Source organism: Aulonocara stuartgranti, assembly GCF_965226115.1.
Source record: "Aulonocara stuartgranti genome assembly, chromosome: 6".
NCBI classification, from domain to species: Eukaryota; Metazoa; Chordata; class Actinopteri; order Cichliformes; family Cichlidae; genus Aulonocara; species Aulonocara stuartgranti.
The window spans coordinates 22,505,556-22,521,055 of NC_138944.1; the positions used below are offsets into that span (position 1 = coordinate 22,505,556).

The 15,500-nt window shown below is 41.6% G+C and overlaps 1 protein-coding gene across 1 annotated transcript; it reads right to left on the minus strand.

Moving 5' to 3' along the window:
• Window positions 1-100: 100 nt before the first annotated feature.
• bdh2 (3-hydroxybutyrate dehydrogenase, type 2) lies at window positions 101-12,912 on the minus strand. The gene is made up of 10 exons (XM_082535461.1): window positions 12,820-12,912; window positions 5,077-5,167; window positions 4,109-4,187; window positions 3,028-3,124; window positions 1,555-1,663; window positions 1,175-1,235; window positions 882-995; window positions 634-692; window positions 385-477; window positions 101-231 (listed from the first exon to the last, which is right to left on the minus strand). The coding sequence occupies exons 2-10, from the start codon at window positions 5,146-5,148 to the stop codon at window positions 178-180; spliced, it is 738 nt and encodes a 245-aa protein (XP_082391587.1). The 5' UTR covers window positions 5,149-5,167; window positions 12,820-12,912; the 3' UTR covers window positions 101-177.
• Between the last annotated feature and the right edge of the window lie 2,588 nt (window positions 12,913-15,500).

Consider the following 15,500-nt stretch of genomic DNA (forward strand, 5'->3'; position numbering starts at 1 on the left):
TTGCAGCATAGGTTTCAGTTGCAAAACAAGAAAATTTTCCATAAAATATGCAATATTACTGATATTTTTTTCTTATTTTATAATAATAATTTTTTAAAAATTATACATTTATGACAACTTTATTTGAATTCAAGGTTTGGATTCCACTTCTGTAATGATGTAGTCCTTCCAGTTTCCTCACAGTCTCCAACCTCCATCAATGATGTGCTCTGTCCCAGTCACATAGGCTGACTGTGGAGGGCCCAGACAGTTTAAAACCACTGGTAAATTACTTTACTGACAAAAATATCTACAGCTTTCTCTAGGTATGTGTATTCCTATGATACCTACACTCTATTCATACTATTATTATACCTCCTGAATTACATCTGTGCAAGCACTCACCTCATCTGAGGCCAGGTATACGCACAGGTGTGCAACCTCTTCGGCTGTGCACAGCCTGCCAGTTTTCTGTCTTGCCATAAAGTCTTTATAAGCCTGTAAATGAGTTATAATTGGATCATTCATTATCTTCATCATCCAGTCATCATTATTTAACATTGTGTAAATAAAGATAACATATGACACATAGTATATGAATCACGCAGGCATTACTGTCAGGTTGGCGAAAATGTACATCAAAGCCTGCAATACCTGTTCTGGGTCGGGCTGAGCCTGGATCCTACCCCTCAGTGATGGAGTATCAACAGTCCCTACAGAAATAGAAAGAGAGCAAGCCTAATGAAATGTTTATCAAAAGACAAGAGTTAGTTAAGAAATTATGGTCTTTGGCTAAATGAACATTTTTCTATTAATAAGTATCAGTATACTTTGAGTATCACTGAGGAAGACTAAAAACACATGGTGATATGGTGATTTGTTGCACTGTGTTCTAACCTTACCAGGACAAACACAGTTACAGCGAATGCCTTGCTCAATGAAATCCGCAGCTATGGACTTGGTGAGCCCAATCACTGCAGCCTTGGAGGTACTATAGACACACCGCTTAACAACGCCTGTGTTGAGGAAACACATCTGTCACTCACACACAGCCATACGCAGGCAAAGCATTTATCTGAGATAAGAGGATTGCAAAGACTGGCCAAACTTCAAAGACATCGTGTCCCTTTAAGTAGGAATAGTTCTACAAGCAACTGCAATAAAAAAAAAAAAAGATCTGAGGAAGATCGTTTACCTTTTATGCTTGATGCAACAGATGCCATGTTAATAATGTTTCCCGACTTCTTTGCCAACATCTAGAATGACAAATGGCATATTAACAGAATTGTTTTTGTTGAATCCAGATTAAAACTACACAAACAAAGCAATAAAAAGTGCCGAGATCTGCGCTAAAGGTACAGTTTGGCAGTTTGGTTAGTTTGCAGCTAAAGCAGGATTAGTAGCTGAGCAGTCCTCACCCATCATGTCATGGGTTCACAGTGGTACAGTTAATGCAGCTAATCCAACAACGGATGAGAACAAAATTAAAGGCATATGTCACACTATTATCAGTAGCACCTATTACATTCACGGGATAAATGGTGTTAAGAGTTTGGTGAAGTGGCCAAAAGTCACCTTAGGCAAGAAAGCCTTGCTCATCAGGTACATGCTCCGCACATTGACATTCATTGTGAAGTCCCAGTCATCCTCTTCACAATCCAAGATGGTGCCATGATGCACAAATCTGTGTACGAGCACAGACATTTAGTGGAAAAATAGCCTCATCTAATAACTTTAGACAGCATTAATATGACAATTTGGACAAACAGTGAGACACAAGTGACAATATCTGTACCTAATAACTTAATCAAAACCAGAGTGGTAAACTACTGCCATTTCAAGATAAAACTCAAAGGTGATAATGTAGAAGAAACCTGTTAATAAAATTGAGAAAAGGGGAGAGGGGGTTATGTATGTATGTTATGGGGTTTTGGAAATGTAATTAAGTAGTAAGCAGGAGACAGATGGGTGAATTAGAAAAGTGTAACTTCAATTTTATCTTTTTTTCTCCTTTTGCGGTCACCACAGCAGATCATCCAACTGACATCACATCTTATTCCTAGCTTCCACCTATGTCACACCAACACTGCATGTCCTCCTTGACTTCATCCGAGAACCTCATCTGTGTCTTTTTTCCTCCTTGCTGGCAACATCCTCTGTCCACTGTCCCTCCTCTGCACATCTCCAAACCATCTCAGCCTAGACTTTCTAACTCTGTCTCCAAACCGTTCGACCTGAGCTGTCCCTCTGATGTACTCAGTTCTAATATTACCCATCCTGTTCACTCAAAAATCTGAGCATCTTTATTACCATCTTTTGAACCTTTTCTTTCACTCTTGTTGCTATCCTTCTGTCACAAATTATCCCTGACACTTGTCTCCAGCCACTCCATGCTCCTGCAATCTCTTCTTCACCTCTCTTGTGCACTGTCCATTGGTTTTGATGGTTGAACGCAGGTATTTAAACTGATCTACCTTCACTACCTTCACTTGCATGTTCACCTTTCGACCTGTGTCCATCTAATTCACATGTATTCTGTCTTTAAATAATCATAGTGCACAGTATCTCCTGTCTGACCTCATCTGTCATCCTGTCCATCACCACTGCAAACAAGAAGGGGCTCAGAGCTGATCCCTAATGTAATCCCACCCTTACCCTGAACCCATCTGTCACTCCTACTGCACACCTTACCGCTGTCTCGCTGTCCTCTTACATGTCCTGCACCACCCTCACATACTTCTCTGTCTCTCCTGACTTCCTCATGGTTAAAAAGAATAACTTAACGTTTATTTGAAACTACAAGTAAAATGCACAGTGACTGCTGATTTAGGAATTCTGGTTTTGACATATTTTTTTCAGTTTTCTACTTTAATCTGTTGTCAACAATAACTCACATGAATTTACTTCCAAAAATGGTGCAAATTACAGCTTTATTTGTTTTACTTGATGTGGAACTTCTAAATACCATACATTTTGTTTTTCCAAGAATTATGTAAGGTTTTTGTTTCTTCAGTAAATCAGAGAAATAAAAACTAATTTAAAAAGTACCCAGCAACGTTGAACAGAACATCTACATGGTCATGTTCCTTGGCCAGGGCTTCTACTTGGTCCTTCTTGGTCACGTCCACCACTTTGGTCCTGATCCCTGACACCGAAAACAAAAACAAGGACAGTTTAGATTATACTTGCACTGCTTTTGTCTTCATAACAGCTGGCTTTATTTTAGTGCATGAAATAATTCAAGGTATAGCAGCTTCATTTATCAATCATTTTCACAGTTACACAGCAAAACAATGGTCCTGGCTGCTATCTTCTTCAACATACATCTTTTCCTACTGACCGCTCAATGGCTCTGCAGAAAGCCAGTTAAGAGGGTGAAGTGCTCAGGCGTGAAGAAGAATGTTGCTCATGTCCTATTTATTCAAACTCATTTACTGCAGAGACCAGAATAAATAGAGATATGGTTCTCTTCTCACAGTCTTGAAGAAAAGACAATTAAAACCCATATAAAGCCTTTTACAACTAATATATGATATGCACACCAGAAATGAGATAATCTGTTTGTTTTTTTCTTTTTAAAATTACCACAGTGCAATTTCAATTTCTCTAATAGAGATACGTTAAATGGCTCTTGTAGAAAAAACAACTTCACTCTGGGGAAAGCATAGGTGTTATGCATTTATACTAATTAGCTGCTTTGGCCAAAATGAGAGAAATTAGTGGAATGCATGCATTGCTTCTTCCACTTATCTGGTGCCGGTAACCTAAGCAGAGAACCTAGGTCCTAGGCTTTATAGGCTAAAACCTCCTCTCAGTCAGACAATCCCAGAAAACCTCCCTCACGGTGCACCCAGGAGGCATCCTTGTCAGATACCCGAACCATCTCAACTGGCTCCTTTCGATGTGGAGGAACCACGGTTTTAATCTAAGCCCCTCTTGAATAACTGAACTTCCCACCCTATCTCTAAGTACAAGCTATTTCAAAGTAATCAAAATTTTAAAACTTTGCATCAAATAATTAAGTTGTGAAAGAACTTGAATGAAGGGATAGGAGTAAACTGGCATCCCTTTTGCAATGCCTCAAATAGCCAGAAGATGGCAGTCATAGATCAGCAGAGATGAAACTTGCCTTGAATACCATCCAGCTCCTTCAGCTTTTCTCCATTTATGTCTGTGGCTGTGACCTGAGCTCCCTCCTTAGCAAATGCCTACAGTTTAAAAAAAAAAAAATCAGTGTTCAGTTCCAAGTGGTTCCTCAATGTTCTACATGCTGTGCTATAAAATTTAAGGAAAAATTTGCAATTATGATGATTGGTTATGACACAAAACCGAAAAGAGAAGGACACCGAGCCACAGACACAACTGAGCAGGAATCTAAATTGCTGTACGAATGGACGAGGGCACTCCAACTACAGGGAATAATTCAGATCATCAATACCAATCAATATCTCATTATCAAGCATCTGAAAGCAGACTGTCAATATCCATCCACAGTTCCACAACTCTTCTGAAATCCATTCAACTTCCCATCAATAAGGCAGGTTTTTAAAGTGCAAATGGATTTGCTCAAAAGACCCCTTATAACATTTGCATCTTTTAACTTTTAGGTTGAATTCGTCCAATAAAAACCCAGTTCACTGTAATACAAGGCACCTTTGCACACTTTAAGATCACTTGGAGGGAACAGATGTAGCGATGGTCCAATCCAGTGTGTGAGATTTTCAAGTGTGTTGTTATCTCTTTGGCAAGAATATCCCTAAAGGACGGTCCTGAACCTTTGCCTCCATTAACTCAGGAATCACTATTACAGCAGTCATTTACAGGACATTAGGTGACATGCTTAAGTGTTTCTATACATAAGGAAGTTGGAAGAAACATGTTTTAAATTACATTAAGAAAAATTACATCACGGGACTTCTTAAAATCTTTAACTCTAAGCAGTATATCCTATATTAGTTAATCTATATTTAATACTTATCAAAATGTAAAGAGCACTGAATAAGTGCAATATTTAACTACTAAATAAACATTTTCTGCTGTGATTTAGAAGCCACTAAATCAGTGAGATGTTAAGAAGAAGATATGAAATGTTTTTACCATTGCTGCAGCACGTCCAATCCCCTGAGCAGCAGCGGACAGAACAATCACTTTCCCATCCAGGCGACCCATAGTTTACCTTTCACTGCTGCTGTGAACAAAACAAACAAAAGATTGGAGAATAACAGCACATTTATTTAGATAAATGCTTTCAGTCTTAATTTAAAAAGGTATATCAAGCATGTTTTTTACACAAATGTACAAATTTCTATACTTTAATTCGTGGTTTTCAGCAGTCCAGACATGCAAAGACATACATTCACTGCTAATCTCTGAAAAGTGTGGTGCAATTAGTAATTTGGTTAGATAACTGTGCAATCATTGACCATTGGCAAAATGGTCTTTCGGTAAACTGCAGCATTTGATGGCCTACAGCTAAGAGAGAACTCTTAAGTGACCCCACAAAACCACTTACGAAGAGGACTTGAATTCATTAGAAGCTTGCTGTAGTGTTAGGTTTAGCGCATTCAGTCACTAATAGTGACAAAGTCAGGCATTATAAATATTAATGTAAATTTTATTACTTGGCTCAAAATGATTGTAGCTTATGGTAAAAAGGCCCTATTAACAAATGTGCTTTATCAGTGAGTCTGTCTTCCGCTTCCAGTACCAGCTTAAATTCAGTTCACAGAGTGCTGGTCCTTATTTACAATAATGTCACCCAATTCACCGGACAATTATATCCATGCTCTTTGGTTCTGTCCACCAGTTCAGAAGTTTTGGCGCGAGATATGTGAAGACTTATCAAAGTACCTGAAATATAACATTCCAACTTCCCCCTTAGTGTGTTTGTTGGGCAGCTTAGATAATGTCACTTCAGAAAAGAATATAGCCCATATGGTTTTCACTGCCCTATGCATAGCCAAGAAAACTGTCCTCATGAACTGGAAAAATAAAAATAATCTTAATTCTAACCAATATAGAAATTATCTATTAGATTACATTAGTCTTGATACAGCCTCTGCCACCACATCAGATCAATTTCTCTGGGCTCCTTTGATCAGCTCCATCACCTAGTGGGGGTGGAGGGTCATAGTTTGGTCCCGCCTTCACTGTTGTGATTGGTGTGGGGGTAGGGACAGGCTTAGGACGTCGGGGGGTTCCCCGGAGGCATCTTCCTTGGGGGGCTCAACCCGGGGTAGCGGTCATGTCCAGTTAGGGGCTCTGTTGGCTCTCAGGTGACTGTTTCCTCGTGGCTGCGTGCAGCAAGGCTAGGGGAGGGTCTGTGCTGACGGACGTGGGTTACTGACCTGGTAGCCTGGCTGCCCCTGGGTGGGTCCGGGATGGGCGTGAGGTTCTGGGGGCGCTCAGTCTCTGGGCTGGGGCCCTGGCCGGGCCTCGGGGGCTTGGGTCCTGGTTGGTGTGTTGCCGGGGTTGTGGGCGGGTGCGTGCATGGGGGCCCAGCCCTGGCGCAGGGTGCCGCTGGTGCGTCGAGCCACCTGGGGGGCTCTTCAACTGGTGGGGGAGATTGTCACACCTTGCAGGAGCTTTCCTCTCTTCAGGAACTCTCTCTGCAGGAGGGGGAGATACAGGAGAGGTGGAGGAAGATCTCAGCCTGGGCGTTTACTGTCTTATGTAGTCTGGAAGATGAGTGGATGGTGGGGTGGGTGCAGTTTTTTCTGTGGTGGGGTTGTGTGGACTGTCCCGGGCTCTGTGGGGCCGGGAGGCGCTGCTGCACTGGGCCCCGGTCCGGATGGGCCTGGGCCCCCTTTCCCTGGCGGGTCGCGGAGTATGGGGGTGCCTACTGGGGTCAGCGGGGGAGCTGGCCCCAGGGAGGGGTCACTTGGCCCTCCCTTCTTTCCCTCCCCATCTCCAGCTGCCTCCCTCTTCCCGCTCCACCACAACCACCCACACATGCAGGGCCTTGGAGTAGGGGTGTGTCACCAGGGTGCAGAGGAGGCTACCCCCCCCCCCCCTCTGTCCCCTTCTGGCTGCCTCTGCCTCAATTTTATCCCACAACTTAGACATTCACATTACTCACACTCTCATTACACATACATATAGGATCTTGGGGGTGGGCACGATACACGGAATCCAAAGTACCATCAGGGTGTACACCTCACCCCTGGCGTCGTTGCCCACCTCTCAATTTTAAATACACGTAGACATTGAGGGCTAGCAGGAGGGACTATGTGCTTACCTGCTGCTCTCTGGCAGGTAGCTCCATGCCCTCCTGGGTTTTAAATGCACCTTAGAACACACATGCATCAACACTACAATGAGCGGGTGGAGGGAGGTTTGGAGTCTTCTCTCACCCCCATTCTCTGCGGCCTGCTGGAGCGGGGGGGCTAGGAGGAGGAGTTGGCCGTCCGACTGCGGTCTGGAGTGTGGGGCCTCCCTGCTGCTGCGGAGTCGGGGCGGTCTGCCTCTCCCCACCGCAGGGAAAAGGGTAACACCACCTGGGTCTGGGTGCAGTTCCCCCCTCCAGGGGCAAGGGTACCTAGACCCGGTTCGTAGAGTACCTTTGGGGAGTGTGATCGTGTGTACAGCGTCTCTTTATGTCTGTCTCCACGTTGGTTGAGTGTGGAGTAAGTGCATATGAGAGCATGAGGGTGGGAATGGATGTTTGTGTCTGTGTGTGCCTGTATGCCTGTCTCTATATGTCAGGTTGGGTATCAGACGCCACCTCTCTGGGGACATCTCAGGCCCTCCAAGGTTTGGAGGCCTATCTCCCCCCACCACCACTTCCCCTGCCAGTGGCGGACTCCCTCAGACATCGGTGCGTTGGAGGTTCTTTGTGTCCGGGGATGGGCGTCCAGGTACACACCGGCTCACTCCTTGGCGGCCGCTTATCGGTAGGGATGGGTATCGTTTAGGTTTTATCCGATACCGGTGCCAAATCGGTACTTTTGGAACGGTGCCGGTGCTCAAACGGTGCTCAAACCGGTGCTTAAAGAATGGAGAACACAAAATTGGTCCAAAAACCTCTCATGTTCAGCTGTTTTTTGTAAAAAGATAACAATGTTAGCCTTTTCTGCAGCTATGGGGCATATATGGTATCACTCATGGCTGGAAGCAGTGCTTAAACAATGGAAAAAACACAAACTTTGTCCAAAAACCTCTCATGTTTAACTGTTTTCCACTTTTTCTTTGGTCATTTTAGCCTTTTTGGCCAGGGTGAAGGGAGTATCTGCCATCAAACAAGAAGACAGCCGCATGTAGCTATGATGATGTTTGCTAGTTCACCTTACATGCATTAATGTAATAACGTGGTTAGCCTACTCAACGTAAATTACACTCGAACAACATGAAGCTACGCACGCAGAAAAGAACGGCTGCTGCTGCATCATCATCCATCATCATTTCTGCTACACTGGCAGGGCTAGGGGCCAGGACTCTCCTCTTCGTGTTTTTGGGGGATGTTGCATAACAGCCAACCCACCCGCAGTAGATGCGCTCGGTGTGAGGTCTCACAGCAAGCTATCAAATACGGCGCATTTCTGGGCTTTTAAAAAAAACGCTATGCATCGCCAGGTGTTTCATCGGATTCGAGGTGTTACTTCCTTTGACAGTATCACAGTATCAGCTTAAAGCACTTGTTGCTGCTGAGTTTGCATATTTTGCTGTGAAGTACAGCCAGACTTTTGACCGCTTCGCCTTGGACATTTTTAATCTGTAGCTCTGCTCTAAAAGAACGTACGTACCTGGACCCGCCTACTATTCTCGGAAACGTAAAATGATTGGCTAGAAGTGTATCACAGCTCAGGAAAAAAAGCACCGAAATAAAGCACCGAAATGTGCGCTGCTTTTCGGTCTGGTTACTACCGTTTATGTCAGAACCGGTCCCATCCCTACTTATCGGGGCCTGGAGCCTGGGGCTCGCTCGGGCCACTTCGGAGGTGGGGTGCCCCCGGCCTCTCGGCCTGGGGCTCGGTCACTCAGGCACAGCTGGCTGCCAGCGGAGCTCACGAGCGCGTCACTGCAACTCCCCCTGGCATCTGCTCCGCGACTGCTGAGTGAGCCCTCATCTGGGACTCTCCTCAGCTCTTCTGGGACAGTGGCGCGGCTGCCCCTCTGTTGGTCTTCCTTGGTCTCTTGTGTTCTGGGGGCCTCTGGATGTCTGGAGTTTTGATCTCCTCCATACCTGCTTCATGCGCTGGAGGACAGGGCTGTGGCCCCCCCACACCCTATAGCAGATCATTACATGAAGGAACGTTTTAAAAAAACAAGCGTGTCCATGCTCACAGGTGTACACACGGGTGATCACACCCACAAACTACACCCTTTTTGGCTCCTACCTCAAAGCACACTGTGTTCTGTTGATGTTATGTGCTGCACAATAATGTTTAATATTTAGTATTTACTGTCATATTCCCATATATCATTGTGATGTTGTTTATTCTATTACTCTTGTTCTCTTCTGCTTGTTTTATTTTTTCTTTCTCAACAGGTGATCCAGGTGATCGATAGATGCATTTTTTTTTCCTGCCCATTCTGTTGGTTTTTGTTTTTTGCCCTTCTCCCCCGTCCCTCTTCTCAGCTGTTTCTCTTTCCCTCTTTCTTTCTCCCCTTCTTTCCTCCAGTCAAGTCTGTCCCGTATTCAGCAAGTGAAAATAAAATAAACAATAAAGGGTGAATCAAATGGACCATTATGGCAAGGCTGGGATGGTCAATTTGGTAAAGTAAATCCGTTGGGCATCTTTCTTTGCCTTTAGGCAATAATTCTGATGGCAAAAGAGCCAAACAGGACAGGCAAAAAGACTAAAAAAAAAAAAAAAAAAAAAAAAATACAATAATGTCACCCAACAAATCAGACAAGATCAGTACCATGAAACTTGTAGTGAAAGTTAGTAATTAGACCAAATATGACGTGACACAGCCCAGAAATAATGCAATATGGCAGTTTCTCAGTCAAGGACTTAAAGATATAGAATAACATACAGGAATCACATCTGTCTATACAAAGTTCAGAGCACAAAAGTTCTTCTTATCATTTCATCAATATTACCAACATGAAGATGATATATTTATGAAGATTATTGTGGGCTCTTTTACGTTAGAATATAAAGCACCACAAAGCAACTGTTGCTGTGATTTTGCTCTATATAATTTAAATTTAATTCACTTGAGTTGTAAAGCATAACTATCTATATTTTATAACTCTCATCTTACTGAACATGTGTACTTACTTACCTCTGAATCTAGAGAACCATTAAACAGACCCCCATTGGGTCCTACCCTCTAAGAATAAGGTGTTTATGAGAGAGTATATGTATATGTAATAGTATAATAAATTGCTTGTTCTTTATAATTGTGACTCCCAAGAAAATTGTCTGAATAGAGTTCAGGTCGTCCTGACTCGGGAAGGCCTGGTTTGAAAATGTTATCTGACCCTATCTCAACCTTGAGCACAGTACTGCATGTCCCTCAATTAAGTTCAAGTTCAAATTTTATTCGCCACTTGCAGTGGCAGGTTGCCCTGCAGTGGAATGAACCCGCCCCCGACCTTACACACACAACACAGACATCACATGGGGATACAAGTCAGAGAACGGTTGCATTGCAGAAAAACCACTGAAATGTACACTACAATGGGAAAGTACAAGAGGAAAAAAGAGACCTCTACTCATGCTGGGCTATAGGAGGACAGCATGAGAACAGGAAACAAAAAAACTCCTCTGCACAGAAAGCACATAAATGTCCACAGTACAACATTATAGAGCATGTGACCAGCAACAGGGTTGGGTAGGGGATGAGGAGTAATCCCAGGCAACACAGCAGCCTTCCTGCCACTGCGCCAACTCTCCAGCCCGGGCCCAGACCCGCCTCGTATTCCCAGGAGGCAACAAGCATCGAAGGCTTTGGAAGGGGAGGCGGGCTAGTATACTGACACATGGTTTTTGTCACCCTTAAGAACGGCAACGTGCGCCAAAAGTGACGTCACAACTCTTGGTACCAGTTCCACTCTTTACTTTTGTTTCAACTTTTCGTGCAGGCCTTGTTTTTTGTAACCTGGCGTGCACAAGATGGTCATTGTTGAATACACAAGTTTGCAAGAAGTTCAGAGCTCAGAGATGCCCAGGGTTTACACAGAGCTTAACAACTTGAAAATATTAAACTGTTCTGAGGAAAACTCTGCAATAGCTGTGTTTACTGTTTGGACTTCTCCTTTTGTATTAACAAAAGGAGAACAATAATATAAAATAATCCTCAATAGCAACATCTATAGTTCAAAAGCAGACATTGGTGAGTCCGGTAAACGGGCTCTTGTGAGGTTGCAGTTCATACAAAACACAACCAAAACCTGGCCAAAAACAAGGCTTAAGGTTCTATAGAAGCTGCCAGAACAACTATGCAGTCCTGGTCTGACAAACTAAACCTGACAGCCAGACCTGGTTGTTTGCCTCAATCATGGAGGCCACGAACTATCCCGAAGCCTGGGCATGTACACTTGTCCTCCAGATTTATAATTCAGGCCTGCAGAAGCCAAATTCTGCAGCAGGCCCTGAAAAGTAAGCCAACAAGAGGGAATTGATGCACACCAGTCTTGTGGCCAAGGATTAAGCATTGTAGGCCCCGCAGAGCTAATTAACAGTTCCTACAGTGCCTGTAAGGATGGATCCAATCCTAGTTAGCACTTGCCAAAGAATTCTTCATTTATATTTAATTCATAAAGACATGGCACTCCTTCTCTTGTGAGTGGTAACAGTCGATGCTGGGGCCTAACAGTTCTGGAGACTCCTACGTTTTATCAATTTTTCCAGGAGAAGTTTAAAATTTTTGAAAATACTGGGTTTATTACTGAGCTAATACCATTGCCACAGGCAAATGAGGTGTATACCTTTTCAAATGTCCATGGCCTTGGTGAAGCTATAGAACAAAAACACTTCACACCACTCTGGTACCTCCAGGAAAAAAAAAATAACTTTTTTCTTTTAAATAACCACAAAATGGCACACCATACCATGTGGGCTGCTGGGCACTGGTGGACTGACCTGTCATAGGGCCAGTTTAGCATTTGAATGAAGATTTCAACCATTCAGTGCAGGATTTCCACATTTTGCACTTCTGCATTGTCTTAAAGCAAACTGTAAAACTTTAACTTACCTATCAGTCTGCTGTTGCTCATTAAGTATTAACTCGTGTGTAAATCCTCACATGAGATAATGAAACACAATGTGACTCAAATGAGAAATGACATTTTAAGCTTCACTGCTTACTGCTTGTGCCTGTTCTCAGTTCATTAGTCTTAGAAACAGTGCAGATTTTCAGTTACTGTGGCCATCTCAGACAAAGAAGAAAAAGTGGCACCAGTACAACTATGGTGAATTTGCAGTGTATCTAAGGATGTGCAGACAGGTATTACTAGAAACCATAATTTCCATAATTCCGTTGTACATGTACAATGGCAATTAAGAGCTATTCTATTCTATTTGATTTTAAACTGAGATAACATTAAGAAAAGATACAAAGGTGAGTGGTATTGCTAGAATCTCCTGTCTTCTAAGTAGATTTGGATGGTTTAAAAAAACCCTCTAAATACAGTCCAGAAAATGTAACAATTCAAAGTAGCATTGGACTGTAATCGCTTTTCAAACACGTTAACCTGTAACTGCAGAAATGTCATTGATTCCTATTGTTGCATAACAGATTTTTTTCAAACGTGTGTAACCTACAAAAACTTTACTTGCATCAGCTGCTCAAGCGCGATCAACCACACAGTAATGACTTTAACTGATGAGCATGTGCAGATGCTTTCTGTAGGTTGGACTGTTAGCTAACGTAAAGATTTTAGAAACTCACCCCTCTGCTCAGCTCCGACTTCGACAAGACGCACTCAACGTCAGAGTTCAGCGAGGCTGGACACGTGACACGCAGCTAGAACTCCTGTTGGTTCGAGACCAGGAAGTTCACACGAAGGGGCAGGGTGCAATTTGAGAAGACTAGAAAGCAAGGGAGCACACCAACAAGGCTTTCTACTTTCAGACGTTTTTTTTTCACCCTTTAAAAAATTAAAGACATTAAGCTTTGTACGAACTTTTTAAATTGTTAAAATAAGTTCTCTTTTGAGTGTCCTGTATAAGAAAGTACATTTGATACAAATATTTTATTTGTAAGGACCAAGAAAAAAACAATATAAGAAAGAATTTTTCAATTATTCATTTTGAGAGTAAATATGAAATTTCACAACAAAAGTTGAAATAAATAGTATGTAATGCATAATGCACATGACTCACATACTCCTTAAGGTGAAATTATATTTTGAGTTTAATCTTAAAATAGTATTTCAAGTTTATTGTCAAAGTGAACAATAATAATAATAATAATAAAAAAGATCACTCTAAACTGTCTTTTTTCTTAATCTAGCCCTTATACTCTGTTATTGTTATTATGAGTTGGAAAATTTCACTGTCTTTGTAAATCATCTTGACTTGTAATTGGAAGGACTTTGGAAGGAAAATGACCTTTGCCCCTCCTTTGTCAGGTCTTTTCAGTGTTTATTGTTAATGGTTAAAGAGCTTAAAAGTAGGATAAATCTGTTGGCATTTTAAGAATGTCAAGATTGTAATTCAAATGAAACATTTGGGGAAAAAACATTTATTCTTGTAAAATAAGAAAATAAACAAATAAATCTTCTATTTGCCTGAAACAGAAGTTGGTTTTCACGATATAATAAGATTTTGAAGGCACTTTCACATGTGACCAAATAAAAAATAACCTCATGCAGACATTCACAAGGGGCGATCGTGGCTCAAGAGTTGGGAGGTCATCTTGTAATCGGAAGGTTGCCGGTTTGAGCCCCGGCTCCGACAGTCTCGGTCGTTGTGTCCTTGGGCAAGACACTTCACCCGTTGCCTACTGGTGGTGGTCAGAGGGCCCAGTGGCGCCAGTGTCCGGCAGCCTCTCCTCTGTCAGTGCGCCCCAGGGCGGCTGTGGCTACAATGTACAAGTCCATCTGGTGACAAAGACCATGCATAACTCAAAGCTCAAAGAACATAACTGCTACCCTCAAGATGAGGCGGATTTCTCAGCTGCTATTTCCAGGGTCATAAATAAATTCTTATTTTACGCTCAAGTGAAGCATATTATTTATTAAATCAAATCTAATTTTCATTTTTATTGGTTCATTCTTGCTCTTTCAAGATACCACACTGTTACACATATTGCATTTTGAGTTCTGGGCTCTCAGCTGAATATGAAAACAGTCTGTCATTGTTCTCCATCATCATATTTCTTTTTAATGTTTTATCAAACTGCTTTATACGTTTTCCTGCATAACATTTATAATTTAGTGGTTCATTGATTGAATGTTTAATTTGAAACTAGTATTCCATCTCATTATTTTCATTTAAGACTGTCTGTTGTAATTTTGATAAACAGAAGACAGTTATGATTCATCATTCCCAATAATAGAAATGCCCAAACTGTTTAAAAACACTGATCAATAACATAATAATAATTTGAAAAGATTGATTAAGTAATGGGCCAGCTCCAAGATAATAATAAGTGCCCCTGGTTACTCATGGATGTGGGAAATTATACCATATACCTAGCTTGTGTTACCTGATTTCTAGTTTATTGTAATACATTACAAACTCTAATAAACATTGTTGTTGTTTTTTGTTTGTTTGTTTTACCACTGTGGTGTGGTGGTTAACACATGTTAGTGTGAAAGATCCCCAGTTTGAGACAAGATCTCAGGTCACCAGCTAGGGGACTCCTGTAGTGCTGGTCCCAAGCCTGGATAAATGGAAGTGTTGCATTTGGTGTAAAATCAGTGCCAAATCTGCGAATTTTATGCAATACTATCATCATATTTTTAAAATAACTGAAGCCATATTATTCATTAGATATTTGTGGACTTTCTTCTTACACTTAATGTTGAGCCACAAAGCATAATCTACAGTATCCACTACACTCTAAGAAATAAAATGTTGTATTTACTCCACCCAGTTATGTCAACCGGTTCCACACAACTGGGTTAGTGAAATATAAAATGTATGATACATTTAATTTGAACAAGAAATTTTAAGTACATCTTATAAGATTTGGATAATTAAATGCAAATCAAAAGAATCATGTTGTATTAGCTGAATATCATAATGTTGATATAACTAACCTTGTTGATTTAAATTGAGAAGACTAAATAAAACCTACTCAACCAAAACAAGCTGTACTTACTTTGAGAAATAACATGTTGTATTTACTCCACCCAGTTATGTCAACCGGTTCCACACAACTGGGTTAGTGAAATATAAAATGTATGATATATTTAATTTGAACAACAAATTTTAAGTAAATCTGATAAATCTACTCACCCAAAACACGCTCTACTGAAACTATAGGATTAAATCACTTTAACAGAATTGCAACTTACTCTATTTAAGTTTGTAAATTAAATAAATCGAACACAAGTTTATTCAGTTAACCTAACTTTAATAACACTTTGTGTAAAACTTGTTGAAGCACACTTTGAGCAATTC